The sequence below is a fragment of the Melospiza georgiana genome, unplaced genomic scaffold, assembly GCF_028018845.1.
Source record: "Melospiza georgiana isolate bMelGeo1 unplaced genomic scaffold, bMelGeo1.pri scaffold_29, whole genome shotgun sequence".
Classification (NCBI taxonomy): Eukaryota; Metazoa; Chordata; class Aves; order Passeriformes; family Passerellidae; genus Melospiza; species Melospiza georgiana.
In genome coordinates, this window is record NW_026652215.1 from 5,183,440 (window position 1) to 5,205,015 (window position 21,576).

General features: G+C 52.5%; 2 protein-coding genes across 2 annotated transcripts in view; both read right to left on the reverse strand.

Annotated features, from left to right (window-relative positions):
- LOC131096396 (zinc finger protein 271-like) overlaps window positions 1-21,576 on the reverse strand; it is a 459,223-nt gene that overhangs the window by 269,016 nt on the left and 168,631 nt on the right. The window lies entirely within an intron of this gene.
- LOC131096493 (serine/threonine-protein kinase pim-1-like) lies at window positions 14,400-16,935 on the reverse strand (the record flags this gene model as incomplete). The annotated part of the gene is made up of 6 exons (XM_058044834.1): window positions 14,400-14,506; window positions 14,755-14,931; window positions 15,574-15,940; window positions 16,138-16,188; window positions 16,312-16,658; window positions 16,743-16,935. Coding segments are annotated over 6 exons (1,242 nt in total), but the record flags the coding sequence as incomplete, so codon positions are not given.

Genomic DNA, 21,576 nt, shown 5'->3' on the forward strand with positions numbered 1-21,576 from the left:
TGCTCCACAGCCACCTCTGCAGCCCCCAGCCCAGCTCCCGAGGGACCAAATGAGCCCAAGGCCCACCTGGGGGAAGGGCCCAGGAAGATCAAGGGGTATTGAAGGCTGACCACAAGGCAAGCACCCATCTTGACCCTACCTCCTCTTGGAATTTCCATCTGAACACCACTGGAATCCAGGAGTTGGTAGCTCTGTTTCTGCCTCTCTGTATCTTTTTTGTCTTTCTGTCTTTCTGTGTCTTATTCTTCTGTTTCTCTTGCAAATTTTGATTAACATTAAATTGAACAGGCATAGAGTTTGTGAAGTTGAATGGGCCAAGTCAATGATTTGAGAAGAGTTTTTTGTTGGTTGAATGTCTGTTGTAGTTTGACATGAGAAGAATTTTAAAAAGTAATACAAAATTTTTGTGTAACTGAAAATCTGTTAAACCACCAAGATACATAACACGCCTCTGTGAAACACAAATGTTAAAGACGAAAAAACCCAGGAACCTCCTCTTTTGTTCCCAGTCAACAAAGAAGCAGCAGGCCCTGGCCCCAGCCCCCATCTCAACCAAACCAAACCAAACCAAACCAAACCAAACCAAACCAACCCAAACCAAACCAAACCAACCAAACCAAACCAAACCAAACCAAACCAAACCAACCCAACCCCACCAAACCAAACCAAACCAAACCAAATCAAGCAACTCTGCCACGGGCTGAGCCCCTTCCCACCTCCCCAGGCTGCCCCCCCCATCGGCCCCATTCTAACCAAACCAAACATACACAACTACCAAACAGGAAAACAAGAGAGGCTACAAACCCCTAACCAGAACAAAGCCAGCCACAGCTATTAAAATCTTACCATCAAGTCCCCTCCCCACAAGACAATTAAAACAAAAAACTCCTACAACCTACAACACACACAAATTCAACCCTAGAACTAAAGTTAAACAAAAAACCCCACAAAAATGAACCATAAAACCAATCCTAACCCAACCACAACTTCAACCACAAGCTACTGGCAGGTCAGGTGTTAATCTTTTCAATACTTCAGTCCTCCCTCGAGTAAAAGAAAAACAAAATGCAAGCATATAAAAAACAAACATAAAACCATCAAAGTCAGTAAAGAAGAAATTAAATCCTAAAAAATCTATTTTTCATTGAAATACATAAAACTAATTAAAAATTCAAATTAATATCAAAGAAAAGCCTCCATGCTAAAAAAAAGGAACTGTTAAAATAACTGTAATTACATAAAAAGTTTAAACAGGCAGGAAAAAAGTAATTCAGTATTCCCAAGAGAAGATCTGTATTCCAAGAGATAAAAATAATTTTAAAAGTGAATTATGAACAATTTTACCTTTAAAGAGATATTTTTAAAACAATACCCCATAAGTCAACATGGCCCATCAACAAGCTGTAAAAAACCTTCTGGCAATAAAAATAACTTCACAATAACAAAGTCCCCCAGACCACTGTTATCCATGACAAAATTAGGAACCAGAAAAAAAGCTATTTTTTCCTCTTGTAAAAGAATCTCCATAACCTTAACAAGAAAAACTTCTCTCCCAAAGTAAACTAAAAAAAGACTATTCTAGAAATAGTAAATAGCTAGAAATTTTAAGTTTAGTTTCTTTACATTGTCAGTAAAAATAAAGTTGTAAAAAAAAGTGTTCTTAAGAGTTTATTTTAATTATTACTACATTTTTTCTTTTAGTTACTTTTAATAACATTTTCTTTCTACCATTTAAAAATCTTAAGCCTACTTTACTTTTCTCACAATCCTATCTCACAACAACAAAAAAAAAACAATAAATATTAATTGACAATACAACCCAACTCAATACGCTAATTAAGAAATCTCAAGATTAGAAAAATCTTGAATGAACAAACCAACAACAATGTCATAATAAACATTTTGCCAAAGTTTCTCTGATTTTGTCAAGTTCCCAGTAAAGGCTGTTTAATAGTTTTGAGCTCCTAAGAATGTCTTGATGGTACTTCTCCAGTGAGTTCAACTCAGAGCACATAACTGTAATTCCTTTGAAATGTCTCCTATAAAGAGTTTTTAGTGGATGGGGGTCAGGGCTTGTGTGTCCTGCTTGGCACAGCCCAGGCAGGGCTTTCCCAGCCACATTCCACACTCCATTTCCCAGCTGGAGCCGCTGGTGCCTCTGAGTTGTGCTGCCCCGGCCCCAGGGACGCTCTCCTTGTCTGCCCATTCCCCCACGGTCTCTGGGCAGGGATGGCCTCAGTGGGGGCTGCTGACATCCTCAGCAACTTGGAGGCTGCTGCTGAATTTTCCTGCTCCAGAGGCTTGTTCAGCCTTCAGCTCTTCAGTGCAGGAATTCACTGTCCCAGGGCTCATTGACATTCAGAACACCTGAACAAGCCAAGCCTCTGGGAATAATCTGATTTCAGTTTTCAAATCATTTGTGGTTAATTCAACAGATCTCAGTAGTATATCCAAACTGAATGCAATATATTTTAAAATGAGTGACAAAACATACTTTTTAGGTCTTGTAATATTTTTTCCTGTTAATTCATTAAAATGTGCAATCTCCAATTTACACTGACACCAAGTACTGCTCCAGAGGCTTGTTCAGCCTTCAGCTCTTCAGTGCAGGAATTTAGTGTCCCGGGGCTCATTAACATTCAGAACACCTTAACAAGCCAAGCCTCTGGGGATAATTTTATTTCAGTTTCCAAATCTTGTGTGGCTAACAAAGAGAGATTTCAGAAGTGCATTCAACTGAATATGTTCTATTTAAAAAGACAGTGAGAAAACATTTTTTAGGTCCTGTTTAGTTCTTTTTTTTTTTCCCTGTTAATAGCAATCTCCAATTGACTTTGAATCCAAGTACCTCCTCATGTAGTTGGAACAGATATGAAAATCAAGACTGTGACGTTTTCCACAGGGGTTCTTGGATGAGGGAGGAGATGAGGATCTGACTCCACATTTCAGAAGGCTTGATTTATTATATTATGATATATAATTCATTAAAACTATACTAAAAGAATAGCAGAAAATGTTTCATCAGAAGGCTTAGGTAAGAAGAGAAAAGAAAGAAATTATAACAAAGGTTTCTGGCTCGAGCTCCATGTCCAAGCCAGCAGGGCTGTGATTGGCCATTAATTACAAACAACTACAGGAGACTAATCACAGATCTATATGTTGCCTTCCACAGCAGCAGATAATCATTGTTTCCAATTGGTTCCTGAGGTCTCTCAGCTTCTCAGGAGGAAAAATCTTAAAGAAAGGAAGCTCTGCAGATAGATCTGGACAGGATGGAGCCATGGGCCCAGGACAATCGGATGAGGTTCACCACAGCCAAGGGCCGGGTCCTACCCTGGGCTTACACAACCACCCCAAATCCCTGGCCCTACCCTGCCCCTGATCCCCACAGCCTGTCCTGTTTCCTTCATCCCTGCATTGCCAGGGACTTTTTGGGATAAGGGAGCTCTGCTCTGGCTATAGAGGGAGGTCCAAGTGCTACCACTGGAGTGGGAACCACAACTCATCACGTTTGTGTCTTTTGGGGGGTGTGGAACTGGTGACCAGGAACTTGTGAGACTCAGAGGCACAGAAAATTTCTCTTCATGGCAAACAGGCCCCAGTTGAACAGGACACCATTTCAAACCAATCACAATCCTCCCTGAGATATGTGCAACGTCCCAGCAGCATCTGATGAGTCCACCATTCACAGGTGATTTCCATATCAAAATTAATTTCTGAAAAAAGAACAATTAAGTTCTTGTATCAGGATGCTCGTCCTGGAGCGGGTGCAAAATAGCTCCAACAATTCCTGATTTGCCAAGCTGTCAGTGGTGGATGGAGATGGGAGGTCAGGCTGCTCTTGGTGTTGAGGAAAAGCTGAAAGCAGCCTGACTCATTTCATCTCCTCATGCCCTGGCTGATCTCCGCTCTTTCCCCTTCCACCCATTGGCTTTTGTCTCCCCCCAGGCCCCCTGGTGAAGAGCCTGGCTCTGTGTTCTCCATCCCCTCCTGGCTGGCACTGCGTGGCTGGGATGAGGAGCCCCTCAGCCTTCCCTACTCTGGGCTGGACAAGCCCAGCTCCCTCAGCCTCTGCTCACAGCCCAAGGGCTCCAGCCCCACCTTGGAGGCCCTTCCCCGACCCTGCTCCAGCTGCCAGACATCTTTCCTGCCCTGGCCAACCCAATCCAGGCCACAGTGACTGGAGAACCCACGTCCTTGATGTCCTGGTCACACAACCCTGGCCCCTTGTCCCCATGTCAGGCTCTGGGGTGGATCCTGTGGAACATCCTTTGGTGGAGGCTGTGGCTCCAGGTGGGCCAGGGGGATCCCGGGGGACAGGGACCCAGCTGGGTATGAACAGCATTGGACTTGTTGGGAGAAACTGTAAGAGGGGGAGCTGGGGCAGAGTGACCAACCCAGTGACCTGACACAGCCCTGCTGGGATGTCACACAGCCCCTCTGGGATGTCACACAGCTCGTCTGTGACGTCAAAGCCTGCTCTGTGATGTCACAGCCCATTCTCCAATGTCACACAGCTGATCTCTGATGGTTGGTAACAGATGGTCACAGCCAACTCTGTGATGTCACAGTCTGCTCTGTGATGTCAGACCTCTGCCCTCTGATGTCAAAGATGGCTCTGTGATGTCACAGGGGCAGTATATGATGTCATACTGCTCAAACACATCACATAACCCACTCTGTGATGTCAAAGCCAACTCTGTGACCTCATGGTACCAGATGATCAATTGTCTCCATCAGGTGAGCTGACACCTGGACCTTGTTCTCCAAAACCCCAGTCCTATGGAAACCACACAATGCCCATTGTGTGAGAAAGGGAACTGGAAGTTCAGCAGCCTCAGTGTCCTCCCAGCTCAGCCAGGCCCTCTGGAACATTGGGGTCCACGACCACCAGGGACCACCAGAGAGACCCCAAGACTGAACAACACATGGGTGAAGGGGACGGGAAATATATGAATGATTTTGGGGAAACCATTATCATATTTATGTTTAGTCTGGGACAATCAATGAATATGTGTGCAATATACAGAATATAAACAGAAACTTTCCTTTACTCAGCCTGCAGGGCTTTGGGAGGAGCTGTCCCCTGTGCATCCCCCTGAATAAATAATGCTGCTTTTTAATGCTGCATTGGTTTTAAGGAGTTCTCTCTTTTACTGAATTTTTGGTAACACTCCCACTGCCAAGGAAAGTTCTGTCTGCTGCTGTTCACAAACAGAGAAGGGCTGGTGGCAGATGTGGGGCTCAGAGGTTGGCTGGGGCACAGTGACCATGAAATAATTAAGTTTTCAATGTTCTGGGAAAGAAGCGGGGGCAGCAACAAAACTTCTACACTGGAAATAGGAACGGCAGACTTTGGCCTGTTTAGGATGCTGATTTTGGGAGTACCAAATCAGGTCCTGATTTTTTTTAAGGAAAACATCCCTTAAAAACAAAGGGGTCCAGGAAGGATGGACACATTTCAAGATAGTAATCCTAAGGGGGAGGGAGCAGCCTGTCGCAGTGTGGCAAAAGATGAGCTAGTGCGGAAAATGACTGGCCTGGATGGCCATGGAGATTTTGTGGCAAATCAAGGGTAACAAGAGGCCCTTCAACTTTAGGCAGAAGGTCAAGCAGCTTAGGAAATGTTTATGGATGTTGTGAAGTTGTGCAGAAAAAAAGTTAAGAGGTGAAAGCTCAATTAGAGTTTAACCTGACCACTTCTGTGAAAAAATATAGACAATGTTTCCACAATGATATTAATAGCAAAACATGGGGTAAGGAAAACTTCTACTCTTTATTGGATGCGGTGGGGAATATAGTAACTAAAGATGAGGAGAAGGCAGAGCTACTTAACATCTTGTTTCTCTCAATTTTCGATATTAGGACAGGCTGTCCTGAGAACAAGTGCTCTGCTGAGCTGGTAGATGGGCACAGGGAGCAGAACAGCCCCTCTGGAATCCAGGAGGAAGCAGTGGGTGACCTGCTGAGCCACTCAGATGCTCACAGGCGTGTGGGATCAGATGGGATCCATCCCAGGGGGATGAGGGAGCTGGCGGATGAGCTTCCCAAGCTGCTCTCCATCATTTACCATCAGTGCTGGCTCAGCAGGGAGGGCCCAGAGGGCTGGAGGTGCCAGTGTGAGCCCATCCCCAAGAAGGGCTGGAAGGAGGATCTGGGGAACTCCAGGCCTGTCAGCCTGACCTGGGTGCCCAGCAAGGTTATGGAACAGATCACCTTGAGTGCCATCACAGGGCACCCACAGGATGGCCGAGGGATCAGAGCCAGCCAGCGTGGATTCCAATGTCTTCATGGAATGGTCTGGATGAGGGGATTGTGTCCAACATCAGCAAATTTGCCGATGACACCAAACTGGTGTGAGTTTGGATCTGATAGAGGATGGAAGTAGGAGGGCTCTGCACAGGGCCCTGGACAGGCTGGATCCAGGGCCCAAATCCAGCAAGGTGAGGTTTAACAAGCCCAAGTGCCGGGTCCTGCAATTTGGCCACAACAACCCCTGCAGCACTACAGGCTGGGGACAGAGTGGCTGGAGAGCAGCCAGGCAGAAAGGGACCTGCAGGGACTGATGGACAGCAGGCTGGGCATGAGGCAGCAGTGTGCCCAGGTGGGCAAGAAGGCCAATGGCTCCTGGGCTGGATCAGGAATGGTGTGGCCAGCAGGAGCAGGGCAGGGATTCTTTCCCTTTGCTGGGCACTGGTTGGGCAGCACCTCGAGTGCTGTGTCTAGTTCTGGGTCTCCTGGGGTGGGGAATTAGAAGACATTTGTATCAGGAAGAGTAAAGAAAGCCAAGGTGAAGCAAGGGAAATGCTCAAGGCATTTTGGGAGTGGCTGCCAGGCAGCCCTGGCTCTGAGCAACAGCATCTGCTGTGGCACAGGAAACTCCCAGCTGAAGGGAACAAACTTTCTGGCTGAATGCAGAGGCCAGGACAAAGATGAGTGGTTTCCCTGGTGTCCCCCAGCCCTTGCTGGCCCCAGGCGCTGATGGCATTTGTGCTCCCTCAGGTTCATGTCCCCACACCAACAGCATGGGGGTGCTCCCCCTGCTGTGTGCAATGCAAACAGGGGCTGCTGAGCCAGTGCTGCCGTGTCTGTGCCTGCAAGGATGGGGCACCTGTGTGAGCTGGGGGAGAGGCCAGGGCTGCAGAGGGGGGATGTTGTTGGCAGCTCCATGAGGATGCTCTGGGACGCTGCCCTGGGCTGTGCAGCACACTGGGGATGGATCAGCCCCTGCTCTGCTGCTCCTTCCCGTCTGCCCCAGGGCCCTTGCAGAGCACCAGCTGTTACTGTCCTCAGCTGCCACGGCAACCCTCAGGACAAAGCGGTGCCAGGGCTGTTCCAGCTACAATTGCAGTGACACTCGTTGGTGCCACCAGGTGCCATGGTAACGTCCACGGGGACCCATTCCTTGGTTTGGTGCCATGGCAACCAATGCCCAGAGACGTTGTGATGGTTGGTGGCCATGGGAAGCTGCCCTGGGCCCTTGCTCAGGGCTGGTGTCAGTGCCCAGAGCCAGAGGGGATACCTTGCTGGGGGCTGTGCCATGGCCACCTGCCCTGTGCCGCGCTGGCCGCTCAGGCACCAGCAACCAGCAGCCACCGGCACTGCCAGGGCCAAAGGCCAGGTCAGCCAGACAGAAAGGGGCGGGGCTGGGCACTGTTTCCACGGCAACCGGCACTGGGGGGAACACCTGGGTCACCTGGCCTGGCAGTTGCCATGGAAACCCCTGGCAGGGACTGAGGGCACAGCCCCTGGCACTGAGACACTGCTGGGCCGGGTGCTTAGCACAGGGCTGGGCACACAGAGATGGTTTTGTTCTTGCTGAGCTGCAGCACAGCCAAGGCCTGTCCTGCCCCTCGTCCAGCCACGCTCGGGAGGGGCTGGGGCTGCGGGGGAGCTGGGCAGGGGGCACAGCCAGGACAGGGGACCCCAACTGACCCTGGGCATACCCCAGACCAGAGCACATCATGCTCAGGGTGTGAAGGGGCGAACAGGGAGGAAGGGGGGAATTTTGCAGTGAGGGCTTTTGCCTTCCCAGGGAACACTTAGGCAAGCGGGGGCCCTGTTTCACCAGTGGGCAGGGTCACGACCAAAGACACAGACACCAACTCAAGGAATCGTGTCATTTATATCATGCACAGCTGCAGAGATTTACAAAAGGATATGCTCAGCAAAGCACATCATCATTAGCAAAGAATTACAAAAGAAGCTCAGCAATCCATCATAACCTATCATTACATTTTCATGACCAATTCCTTGGTGAAACACCAGAGGTGTTTGTGGCAGACAAAGATTCTGGCTGACTATCACGGTACACCTTACAGACATCAGCAGTACTTTAGTGACACTGTTCTTCATTCTTTTTTCTCAATCTCATTCCAATTAGGAACAAGAATTCTGTTGTGCATGGAGCTGGCACCTTTTTAATTCCAGAATAATGCCCCCAGGCCCTTTGCTGTTCAGCTTTCCCATGCTGTCTGTGGCTAACAAGGCCTGGGGGGCCCTCTCCCCTCTGGCTGGAAGGGGCGTGGTCCCAGTGCCTGAGGGGCACCCAGGCTCCTGGATGGAATTCCTGTGCAAGTCCCTCAGTGTCACAGCAGCCTTCACATGGAGCCCTGTGGATCAGAGCATGTTCCAAAGGGGCCCTTGGGGCAAACAGGGAGATCTGGTCTGGCAGGATGTGTAAAACCATATCCTGGCAGATCTACTTGTTCTCACACACAATACTTGGCTGCAGGGACACATTCCCATTGTTCCTGCCCAGGTTTCAGGACTCAGAGTTGTCTCTCCTAGGAGCTGCTCCTTCAGCTGCCTCGGGAGGGCCTTTTGGCCTCTGGACCCACACTCTGGCTCCATTATTAGGGCTGCTGCATCCAAACCCTTTATCTCCACAAATGGTGGTGACTGGAGGTGGATCTCCTTTTTTCACAATCGTTCTTAAAATTGCAAGATCAATAATTGTGCTAGTCTGTCATGGGGTTGAATAATCCAATCTTGTTTGTTATTGTTTACAGAATTACTGTAATTTCTCCTTGATATTCTGCATCATTTCCTCCTGCCATGACAGAAACACTTTGCAAGGCCAAGCTCCAAGGGAGCAGTTACCAAAGCAAAGTGTCCTGGAGGAATCTGAACTCCTGTTTCTGTACTGATAGCTCTCATTTGCCTTGAATTTTTCCTAATGAATTCCAATGCATGAAGGCCCAGCCCTGCAGCCTCTGGGCTGGCCCTGCCAGGGGCCATCACAGCCAGAACAATTTCCCAGGCAGCCCAAGTCTCACTGCCCATGGTTGGATTTACAAACTGGGGGCAGCCGTGCACAGCCAGGGGGTTCCATTTCCCCAGTGGGCCATTGTGAAGGGCATGGAGCACATCTGGGAGATGGTTCTCCATGGACAAAGGTTCCCATCTCCTCATTTTTTCAACTGCTCTTTTAACGACCCCTTCACCCTTTTAACCAGTCCTGCAGCTTGTGCATAACCTGGTACATGAAAAACCCTGCAGGCAAAATCACTGTATTTTTCACAGGAACAGACAAAGCACTCTGCATCACAGTATCAGCAAACCCTGCAAAAATAGCCAATATCCTCCCTTCCTCCCTTTTTCATTGTATACAATCTCAAAAAGCTGACCACTGACATTAGGGTCCTGGCCAGTCCTGTTCTGTAGGGTATTTAGTGTTACATCCCTGAGCAGCCAAAGCTACCAAATTAGTATTGTCAGCACTATTTCACATTATTATATAATTTTATACATAGATAGTGATATAGAAATATAGATAGATACAGACATAAATAAATATATATAAATAGATATATTGAGGTCTTATTATACTATAAATACATATATAATTGTTATGTATATAGATATTTCACTTGCACAAATGCATCTGAGCTCAAGATTAAAACCTTCTTCTCTTGCTCCATGTGGGAGCATTCCAACCATAACTGTTCCTTCTGAAGGTGCTGTTTCCTATGTACTCTCAACAAATTCATCTTTGTCCACCCAAACCCACAAGGTCTTTTTCTTTTCCATGTGCAATTTTTGGATGCATTTGAAGCCATCCAGGGGTGCAGCTTCTTTTACCCAACTGCCCCACTGCTCACACGGGGATCCAACCTCAGCCCACTCCAGAGCCAGGGAACTCCAGGGAAGGGCTTCCCAGCTGGGAATTTGTGATGGGACTGATTCCTCACATTGACACTGAACAAGTGACATTTTGTTGGGATCTGGCCAGACTGGGCCAGTTTTGTTTTACCAGTGGGCAAAGTCAGCACCAGAGACACAGACTCCAACTGAAGGAATCAGTGTCATTTCCTGCAGTTCAGAGCAGCAAAGAATCACAAAAGGAGCAGCTCAGCAATGCACCCAACCATCCCCACCAAAGATTGCCTGCAGTGATTAAGAAAGATCCAGCAGCATTTACACTCAGCCTTTACTATCCCCCAGACCCACACAGCAGCTGGGGAAGCTGTCACAGCCAAGGGCTGCAGAGCCACTCCTGGGCACTGGGAATTCCTGCAGGTGCCTCCAGCCCCAGGTGAGGCTCCAACCCCGCTGGGAGAGGGCCCAGCTCTGACAGTGCTGAATGAACAAACTGACAGCACTGCTAGTGTGGCAACATCTGCTTTCATCCTCCTCTTGGGTCCCTCCCAAAGCCTGGCAAGGGCTCAAGGAAGAACCAAGGGAGCTGACTTTGACCATACAGCCCCAAACAAGGCCAGATGTCAGATTTCATGGCCTTGCCTGGCTTCTAAATACACAAAGGTCAAGACATGTTTCACTAATGAGTGGCTACATCTATCTCAGTGCTAAAAACCATGCACATTTCATTAGGGAGCAGATACAAAGATAACCTTTGCTTGGAAGGTTCATCCAGAGGCCACCTTTGGCTCAGGGCCTGCTGTCCAGGCCTCACTCAGGGCTGGTGTCCCGGCCTTGGCACTTCAGGGACGTGGTTTAGTGCTGGGCTTGGCACTGCTGGGTGAGCGGCTGCACTGGGTGAGCTCAGAGGGCTTTTCTAACAGAAAGGATTCCGTGATTCCATGATTATATCCACTGCATTCAGCTGGGGCTATTTTAGCAGCATTCCTTTGCTCCAAAAGTTCCCTCTTGCCCAGCTCTTGTGGCCTGAGGCTTCAGCTCCTTCAGCTCCTGGTGCTGAGCTGCTCATGCTGAACAAGACGGCTCGGAGAGAAGAACACAGTCCATGCAATTCCTTCTGGGACACGGAGACGGGAGGCTGTGCAAACAGGAGCATTGTTTGCTGTGGCCTCCTCTCTGCCCTTCACGCCTTTCACTGCTTTGAACCAGCCAAGAGCTTTCTCCAAGAGTGCAATGGAGCAGCTGTTCCTGCTCCCAGGCCTGGCTCTCTCCAGTCTCTGCCCTTGCCTGGTTCTGTCCCTCTTGCTGTGCCCTCTGTTCCACCAGGGCTCGCTGGCTGCTGCCCAGGACTGTAGCACTGGCACAGATCCAGTTCTCCAGAGCCTCCTTTCTTTGCCCTTGGGGCTGCCTGGGCACAGCAGCCTTTTCCATCTGGAAGCTCCCCATGCACAGGGCGTGCCCAGCTCCGTTCCTTGCACAGCCTCCAGGAGCCCAGGGCTGCCATCTCCAGTCCCTGCTGCCACTGGGGGCTCCCAGGTGCCTCAGGCTGCTGTGACACCGCTGCACACGGGAGGGAAGAGGGGCAGGGGCTGTGCTCAAAGTCAGCTCCATGTGCTGCTGCTGCTGCTGCTGCTGTGGGGTCATTTGTGCAGTCCTGTCTGCCCAGAGTCAGGGATCAGATCCTGCAAGTCTCTTCCAGCCCTGGCTGCTCAGAGTTTGGGCCTTGGAGCCTCAGGTGGCCAAAGGCAGCTGCTGCTGGTCCCTCTGTGTGCCCGTGTTCAGCAGTGCTGCTCCATCAGTCTGTGCCCAGCAATGGGGAAAAGCCTCAGCCCTGCAGGACCAGGAGCTGCCAGGCTGTGCCTGAGCAGCTCAGCCAGCAGGAAGGGAGCTGCTCCACACAGGAACCAGGAGCAAAGGACATTTCTTCTGTAGGAGATGTTTTCTATTTAGAGGGAAAAAAAGGAAAAAGGAAAAAAATAGGTAAATTGTAAAAGATAAGAATAAAATCCAAGTGTTAGTGAAAAAACATAACACAATGTTAGTGAAAAAACCAAAACATAAATGCAAAGATACATTCTTTGCATTAAGAGGTAAATGATCTTTTTAAAAAGAGAACTCAGTCATTTACATTATAAATGTGCTGATGGCATGGATCCATCTTACTGACCTCAGCAGCCTCTTAAAAGATTTGGGGCTTTGTTCCCAACACTGGTATTTGAAATTGTGCTCGAAGCAAGAGGAAATTGCTTTGTGCCCTTCCAGCTCCAAGCAGGACTGGGAATGGAAACTCTGTCAAAGCCCAAATCCTTTAGAAGATGACCTTCCTTCTCACCCTGCGAATGAGCTGCACATTCCCTTTGAAACTGTCAGGAGTTTCTTAGAGTCACAAAGTCCCACTTACGGCTTTTTGCTCTGGTTTGGAAGTGCAGAAGGGCAATTCTCCATCCACCAGCTCCAGACTGCACTGCCTCAGGAACACGGCCCACTTGCCAGCTTTGGCCCACTCATGGCACTTCTAGAGGAGGAACAAAGTGCAATTGCACAATTCCAGCCAGTCAAGAAGGAAGAATGGGACAGACAAAACACCCTGTACAGATCCAGGCGCTCAGCTGGGACTGTGGAGAGTTTGGGTCCTTGCCAGTTGGATGTGTGTCCCCAGCTGCAATCTCTGGACCTGCAGCAGAGTCTCACTCACCTGCCAAAGCAGAAAGCTTAGGCGCTGTGCTCGCAACGGGCTCGTCTGATGCAAAGCTGTCAGAGCAATGTGAGGGCAGAGCCAGCCCAGCTGGGCCCAGGGCTGAGCCCAGCAGAGCCCTGGCAGAGCCCAGAGCAGCCTCAGCACCCGCAGAGCCCGGCTGCAAGGAGAGAAAGCAGAAACTGCCCGTCAGCTGAGGGCTCCTGTGCCCTTGTGCCAAGGCCTGCAATGCCCAGGCCATGGTGGCTGTGCCCAGAGCTGTGCCCAGAGCTGCCCGTCCCTGCTGCCTTTGGCACAGAGCAGGAGGGCAGGACATGTGCCCAGCCTGCAGCCAGCCACGGCACATCCAGCCCTCAGCAGCTGCCCAGAGCAGGATGCTCCTGTGCTCGCTGCCAGCTCCCAAAAGCTCTGATCCCACCCTGCCAGGCACACAGGGACCCACCTCACGCCACCCACGGCTGCAAGAAAAGCTGCTCCCAAACCATGGCCTCAGCCTTCTCCAAGGGCACGGCCCATCCACGCCACAGCTGCTCCCCAGCACTTCCCCATCCACACTGGACCACCTCGAACGCTTCCTCTGGAATAACAAACAACACATTATTGAAAAGTTTAGAGACAAAAAGGGAAAACAAGAAAAACGGTAAATCTCTTATGTCTGTCAGGGCCTTGAGGAAGGCCCAACCCCTACATGGTAGGGAAAAACCCAGCCATGGCTGTGGGAAGCCCACACTTTCTATCTCCCCCCCTGCACTGCCCCCCAAAATCACAGTAGCCCCGAAGCAAACAAGGGCAGTGGAGCAGCCCAGCCCTTCCTTGCCTGCACAGCAAAGCAGCTGTGCACAGGTTCTGGAGCCCCACCTCTGCTCCCACCATGGTGCTTTGTTTGTGTCGGGCTGGCTGCCCCAGCCCCAGCCCCAGCCCGGGGCACAGTGGGTGCTGGGGGCTGTTGGCAGAGCCAGGACCCCACTCCCATTTCGTACCCACCCCAGCCCATCCTCCCAGCCCTGCCAAAAGCAGCTGGGCAGCAACTGAAGAATGAGATGCATCTGCCCCAGCAAAGGGGGAGCCTTTGGTTCCCCGCGATGCTGGGCAATGCCCAAATCTGGCAGAATTTCCCTGGGTGGGGACTCATCTGCAAATTCCCTGTGGAGTTTGGCTTTGAAGAAGGTGCCAGAATCAAAGTGCATCACCTTCAGCCTCCCGTGGCCAGGCTGAGGAAGAGCTTGTCATCCCTGATGTCACCCTCGCTGTCTCCAGCAGCAGCAGCAGCAGCAGCAGCAGCAGCATCCCCACCTGGTGCAGCTTCTCCAGGGGCTCCTTCTCCTTCCCTGGGGGCAGACCAGGCTCTCAGGGCTCTGCCCAGGGCCCCAGCTGTCAGGGAACCAGGACAAGCAAAACCAGCTGGGATGGCGGCCACCAGTGCTGGGCAGAGCAGCTCAGCTCCAGCACAAGGGCTGTGTGTTCCCATCCCATGACCCCGGTGCAGTGACACAGGCAGCACAAAAAGCTCTGGGTTCCTTTGCTTCTGACTGCCAAGGCATATGTGGAGCAGGAACTTACCAGGACTCTGGATCAAAGTGTGCCTGTGGCTCTCTCCCTTCTTCTATGGCAGAGGAATATCCCACATCCAAGGATGACAGAACAGGTCTTCCAGTGCGGGTCTGTCCAAGGAGTTCATGGATAAACACCACCTGATCAGGTCTTTGCACTCTGGGGAGAGAAAGCAGAAACTGACGGTCAGACAGAGAAGGCTCCTGTCTGCTTTACCCCACTATTCCCATTTCCCAGCCATGCTGGATGTGCTCAGAGCTGGGCCTTAACTTTCCCATCAATTCCCTGTTTTGGAGGAGAGCAGGACATGTGCCACCTCCTCAGCAGCTGCCAGAGCGGGATGCCCACGACCCCGCTGCTGGCTCCCAGCACTGGCATTCCCCCCGTGCCCAGAGAAGAGGATCCACCTTGAGAGAGCCTTTGTGGCAGCGGGAGCTGGCCCCAGCTGAGGTTCTGGCCCCTCCTGAAAGGGTGCTCCCCGCAGACCATCTGGTGCAGCAGGATGCCCAGGGACCAGACCGTTGCTGCCTCGCCATGGTACCAGCCAAAGTCGTTCCATTCCAGGGGGCTGTAGGACAGTGTTCCTATGGAATACAGATGGAGTTCATCAGGGGGATGCTGCTGCTCCCAGAGCCTGGCCCCAGCATCCCTGCGCCTGCGGGGGCTGCATCAGGGGCACACAGGGTGACCACTGCCCTCTCGCCAGCACCTGGGACTTGTGCACAAAGTTAGGGTTGGAAAAGAAGCCTCTGGTGTTGGAAGAGGGCAGCCCTGGCTAGGCCCGACCATGACATGCAAAGGAAAAACCCACTCCATGCTGGGGAAAAAACCTGCCATTATCCTCCATGCCTGCATTGCCCCAAAAATATTATGAAGCCAAGGCAAACAGGGCGAGTGGAGCAGTCCAAGCCCTTCCTCTCATCTGCACACCAAAGTGGCTGGGGCACAGGTTCCGCCCTCCCTCTCTGCTACCCCCACCCACGGGGGTTTTGGTCGGGCTGGCTGCCCCAGCCCAGCCCCAGTCCTGGGCAGAGTGGCTGGCAAAGGCTGCCAGCAGGGCTGGAAGATGGCTGCCCACCCAGCCCTGCTCTAAAGCAACTCAGCTGAAGATTCAGTGCCCTGACTGGCAGCAAAAGGGAGAATCCCCGCTGCCACAGCCAGCTTGGGCTGGGAGATGTTGGGCCATGAGATTTCATCAGCGGGAGCACAGCCCTGTGTAGGCTCACCTGCAAAGTGAGTGTAGACTGTGTCCTGCAGGTAGGTGCCACAGCCAAAGTCAATCAGTTTGGCCTGCCCGGTGTCCAGGTCAACCAGGATGTTCTCTGGCTTGATGTCCCTGTGCAGGACCCCGCAGCTGGTGCAGTGCCGCACGGCCTCCAGCACCTGGCGGAACAGCTCCCGCGCCTCCTCCTCGGGCAGGAACCGCCGTGCCCGAATGAAACGCTGCAGGTCCTGACACTGCTCTGGCCGCTCCAGCACCATCATGATGCAGTTGGGGAGCTCGAGCCACTCCAGCAGCTGGACCACACCGGGGAAGCCAGTGGACACCTTGGCCAGCAGCACGATCTCCAGGGGTGCGCTGGTGCCGTCGGGCTGCGGGAGGAGCACGATGCCGTCAGTGGGGCCGATGCCGTGCCAGGCCTGGGGAAGCCCTCAGCCAGCCCGGGATGCTCTGCGCCCTGCGCTGGCCCCACGTCCGCTCTGCCTCGGGGCGTCCTGGCAGCTCCCACCGTGCCGGGCCCCGGCTCATCCCCGGCCGGCAGCCCCGGCTGCTGGCCCTGCTCACTCACCAGCTCGCCCCAGTGCCGGACGCGGTTCCGTGGCACCCTTTTGATGGCCACCTGCAAGCCAAGGGCAGCAGCGGGGTGAGCTCGCCGCCCGCACTGCGAGCCCCATCCTCCGCCCTCCGCCCTCCTCCTCCTCCATCCCCTCCTCCTGCGCCCGCCGCCGGCCCCGCCGCTCACCGGGGCGCCGTCCGAGAGCCTCGTGGCCGAGAAGACTCTGCCGAAGCCGCCGCGCCCCAGCAGCGATCCCAGCCGGTACCGCTCCTGCAGGGCCTCCTGCGCCGTCCCTGCGGGCGGGACGCGGCTGTCAGCGCTCGGCCCGGGGCCAGCAACGACCCCCGAGCGCCCCTCACCCGTCCCGGGCCGGCCATGCCCAGGCGTTCGCTCCCGGGAACGCGGCACGGGAGGCTCGGGGCCGGCGGCCGCGCTGCCGAGCGGCGGAGCTCGGGCCGGGGAAGCCGCAGCGGAGGCGGCGGGAGCGGCCGCGCCGCGTGTGTGCTCCGCGGGCCCCGGGAGGAGCCGGGGCCAGAGCTGGGGTCGGGGCCGGGGCCAGGGCCGGGGCCGGGGCCGGCGCCGGGGCCGGGGTCGGGACTGGACCCTGCGTCGGGTCTGGGGCCGGGGTCGGGCCAGGCGGAGGCAAAAGGCGGCGATGCCGCCCCCGCCCCCGGCACTGATGCCCGCCCAGCAGCGCCACCGCCAGCACGGCCAGAGCCGGGCGGAGGCGAGACCGCGGCGGGACGGCCGGGGCCGGGCACGGGACAGCCCCACCCGGGGCCGGGGGCGGGCCGGGGGCATGGCCCGGCCCGGCAGGGGAGAGGGAGGCGGGGAGAGGAGAGGGACGCCGGGCAAGGGACCCCGAGAGAAGGGTGCCCGACAGCGGGAAAGGGAGAGAAAGAGAAAGAGCGAGAGAAAGAGAGAGAACGATTTTTCTAGTCTATCTCCTTTTGCTGCTGTCGCCGCTGCTGCTGCTGCTGCTGCCGCCGCTGCAACTGAAGCACCGGGGCCGTTCGTCCCCGTGTCCGTTCCCCGCTCGCCCCACGAGCCCCACGTTCGAGCCCCGCGCGCCCCGGGGACAGCCCCTCCGTCTGCCCAAACACGGGAACTTTGCAGCGCTGAGCCCGGATGCAGAGCCCTGACTCCTGCAAACGGGCACAGCGATGCCCTCGCTTGCTGCTGTGCATTGTCCTTGCTGAGCGTCAAACACTGTCGGGCCACCTTCCCTTGGGGTAGGATTCCTACCTGAGCCCAGCACTGCACTGACACCTCCAGTGTTGCTTTCCTGTAAAAACAGGGGAAGGAAAACTGTGTGTGGCTCACGGTATTTTAGTGTCTAAAAATCACTAAGTCACCGATCTTAGAGGTGCAGTGCATCTGGAATTACTGGGAGGGAGAAGTAGTGCAACATGGAAAAGGGGAGCATAGAAATAAATAGAGGAAAGCATCTTGGATTGTTTCTTTCATTTTCATTTCACTTCTGGAAAGCTGTTTCAATTTTCCAGGAATCTTCTCCTGTCTGCTCTTCCCAAGAATCTCTCATGGAGAATAGGGTCAATTTTCTGTCACAAGATTTGCCACCAGGAAATGATGCCACTGGTGAAATTTTCATTGTGAGCTGAGCTAACTGTTTGTGCTGGCTTAGGGAAAATTTTGGGAGGAAATCTCCAAAAGGGGTCCGTCTAGAAAGAAAGTTCAAGCGGCCCCTCCCCCTACTAGTTCAGGAAAAGATTTCCCTCAAGAAAAGTGAAAAAAAACCCAGTTTATTTAACAAGTAAAGTATTCACAAACATGAAAAATGAATAATATTAAATCAAACCTCCGACAGTGGTGAAGAGATGGCAAATTCAGAAAGTCCTTTTTGTGGGTTGTAGTTGGCTCACTCGGTCTCTCCTGAGTCCCTCTGGCGCTGGAATGCAGTGTCCCAGACCTCGGTGGGCCACAGGTGTGAGCTGCTGCCGGTGTTTGTCTGGGTTTTCAGTCCAGAGCAGGTTTAAACAGTTCCAAGAAAAAGGAAAGCCACAGTCCAAGGAACTTCTCTTCCTAAGCTAGCTAAAACCAAATTGCTAGACCTGGGCTGTGAAGGCATCGGGAAATTTCCAAATCTGGGCACTGGCGGTCCCAGCAAACACCAGAGCTGGATGATGCTGCTGCCAGAACCTGCAGATTTCCAAATTTTGGCTTTCTATGCCAGCAAATCACTGGACTTGGGCTGTGCCGGCACCAGGAAGTTTTTAGATCTGGGCGCTGGCACTGCCAGCCAACACCAGATCTGGGTGGTGTCATTGCCAACGACAGAAATCTGCCAGATTTGGGCTCTGCTGGCACTGAGAAATCTCCAAATCTGGGTTCTGGTGCAGGAAACTCAAGATGTGGGGGTGGTGCCCGACCCAGTAGCAGGAAGCTGCCACAGGTTTTGGATTTCTGTGCCAGCAAATTGCTGCACTTGGGCTGTGCCAGAATAGGGAAATTTCCAGATCTGGGCACTGGCAGTGCCAGCAAACAGCCCATTTCAGGCTCCAGGCTCCAGGAAGGACTGGGTCTGGATGCCTTCCTCTTTTCTTTCCTTCTTTCCTTCCATCTTTCTTGGGATCCTGCTGCCAACAAACTCCAGATTGGGCGGTGCTGGCAAGGGGAAATTGCCAGGTTTTAGCTTTCTTTGCCTGCAAATTCTGGATATGGGTGGTGCCAGAAGAGGGAAATTGCCAGATGTGGGCACTGCCAGATCTTGGTGTGGAATGTGCCGGCACTGAGAAATTGCCAGATGCTTATTTTCTCTGCCAGCAAATTGCTGGAATTAGGCTGTGCAGACATCTGAAACATTCCCGATCTGGGTACTGGGGGTGTCAGCAAATCTGAGATCGGGTTGCTGTAGGTACCAGGTCCTTGCTTTGTTTTGACTTTCTTTGCCAGCAAGTTGCTACACTTGGGCTGTGCCAGAATAGGGAAATATCAAAATCTGGGAACTGGCAGTGCCAGCAAAAACCACATTTCAGGAAGGAATGGATCTGGACCTGTTCCCTCCCTGCATCCCTCCCTCAACAAGGTGCCAGAGGGGCTGGAGAGCAGCCAGGCAGAAAGGGACCTGCAGGGACTGATGGACAGCAGGCTGGGCATGAGCCAGCAGTGTGCCCAGGTGGGCAAGAAGGCCAATGGCTCCTGGCCTGGATCAGGAATGGTGTGGCCAGCAGGAGCAGGGCAGGGATTCTTCCCCTGTGCTGGGCACTGGTTGGGCAGCACCTCGATTGCTGTTTGTAGTTCTGGTGCCCCCAATTTAGGAAGGACATGGAGGGGCTGGAGCGTGTCCAGAGAAGGGCAACAAGGCTGGGGAGGGGTCTGGAGCACAAGTCCTGTGAGGAGCAGCTGAGGGAGCTGAGGTTGTTTATCCTGGAGGAGGCTCAGGGGAGACAAGGTAGTGTCAGGGCACGGACTGGACTTGATCTCCATGGCCTGTTCCACCCTTGCTGTTCCTGGGATTCTCTGAAACCACCCTTGGAGCAGTTGCAGTTCTCCTCTTCAGAAGCTCCAGCAGCCCACATCCCTCAGCTTCTCCTGGCAGCCCCAAAGCCCATCCTGTCAGTCCTGCAGAGCCTCTGCAGCTCCTCCTCACTGCCCAGAACAGGGAGCCCCAGAGGCAGACACAGCAGCCCAGATGTGCCCCCCTGGCCTGGGGTGCCGTTGGCAAGGGAGCAGCACCAGGCACTGCAGGAGCCTGCAGACAATTGATCTGAAGGCCAAAGCTCCTTAGCTCCTTCTGAAAGAGCAGGAACAGTTCCTCATTCCAGTGTGGTGCAATGCTGGGCACCACAGCTCCAGGTGAGGACTGCACACAAGTTTGCTCCCACTGAGTGCTGTGATGGGTTCTGCAGGAGCTCTGGGCTCCTGTGCTTGCCAGGCACAGTGTGGAGAGAAGGAGCCAAGTGCACTGATGTGGGAAATGGTTTTGTAGGAAGTTTTTAGAGCCTAATAGAAGGCCCACACAGTATGAATATGTATATAAATCTTGAGACAAGAAATGGTAACTTTAAAATTTCCATGGAATAGGACAGATATTGTTGAGAGAGAAATGGAGCTAGAAAAAAGTTTCTAAAGATGGCCTTGCAAATAAGACTTTGGAAAAACAGAGCTATGAAAGATGCATTGTAGTGGGACCCACGAGGAGTAGTTTCAAATAATTGGCTTTAAGGCATCTACAACATGGCATGGCAAAAAGGCTGATAGACCATGAAACGCCTATAATGTATTATAATTAGGAAGTAGTTGGCTTCTGATTGTGATGGCGTGAATTATAACATCTGTATTGTCTCACCCTTCTCATGAGACTGAAAATGGAATAAAAGTTTTTAAAACACCTCCCAGTGTCCCCATCTCTAGGTCAAGAAAAGAGTATTATCCAACACACTGACACACCTTTGCCTCGAGCATAACCCAGCCTGGACCAAACACACTGAAAGGTTTCCCCTTTGGCCCATATCTCGAAACATCAGGTCTGCTGTTTGACAACTCAGGTTGGTTTGGTATCAAGGAGTTTCCCTCAGAAATACTGGGTTTGTCCTCCTCTGTGCCTTCCCCTCAGCAGCCTTGGGGATGCTCCTGTGTGAAGCCATCTGTCTCACACTGTTTCAGACAACTTCAAACAGGATATTGTGCAATAAGTCATCTCCTCTAAAGGGTTCCAACAACCCCTTTCCAGCAATAGGAAATTATTACTGATAGATGAAAGTGGAAAACCCCCAACAGTTTATTAACAAACAGAATCCCCCCATGACACGCGTCACAAGAAGGCGCCGGGGTCTCTCTCAGAAGAACAGGAGCTGTCACGGAGCAGTTCCAGCAGCTGATGGAAGCTCGGGGGCTCGTCCGATGTCGGCTTTCTCCCACAGCAGAGCTCCATGGGGCGGGCAGGGCAGTGAAGCAGCTGGGCTGGAGCCCCTCGCTGCCTTTTCCGGCGTGGCTCAGCCCACAGACTCTCGGGCTGGGAGCGGGGCCGCTCCGCTCCTGCCGGCACCGTGTCCCTGGGCTTGGACAAACAGTTTCCTGCCAGGAGAGCCCTGCACACTGCTCCACAGATCTTTCATACAGGCCCAAACCAACTCCAAACACTCTGGCTGCAGCAGCTTTTCACAAAGGACTGCAGCAATCCAGGACAGCTGCAAGTGAGTGTTGGAAGGCTCTTGTCTTGTTCCTGACAGCAGAATTCTTCATGATCTTGTGCAATTTTCTTCAGATGTAACATGAGAGCTGAGGTTTTTTTGTTAAAATACTTTATGATGAGTAACAAGCCTTGGGAGCATGAGGTGCAGGACTGACATGCGAAAGCATGAGCATATCCTCCAAAGTCTAATTGTCCATTTTATTACACTTGTATTTACTCCACACTAATAAGGAAAACCAAGCTCTGCTTGGAGGCAAAACAGGCATGGGATACACTCTGGTCCCTCGCAGGCTCAG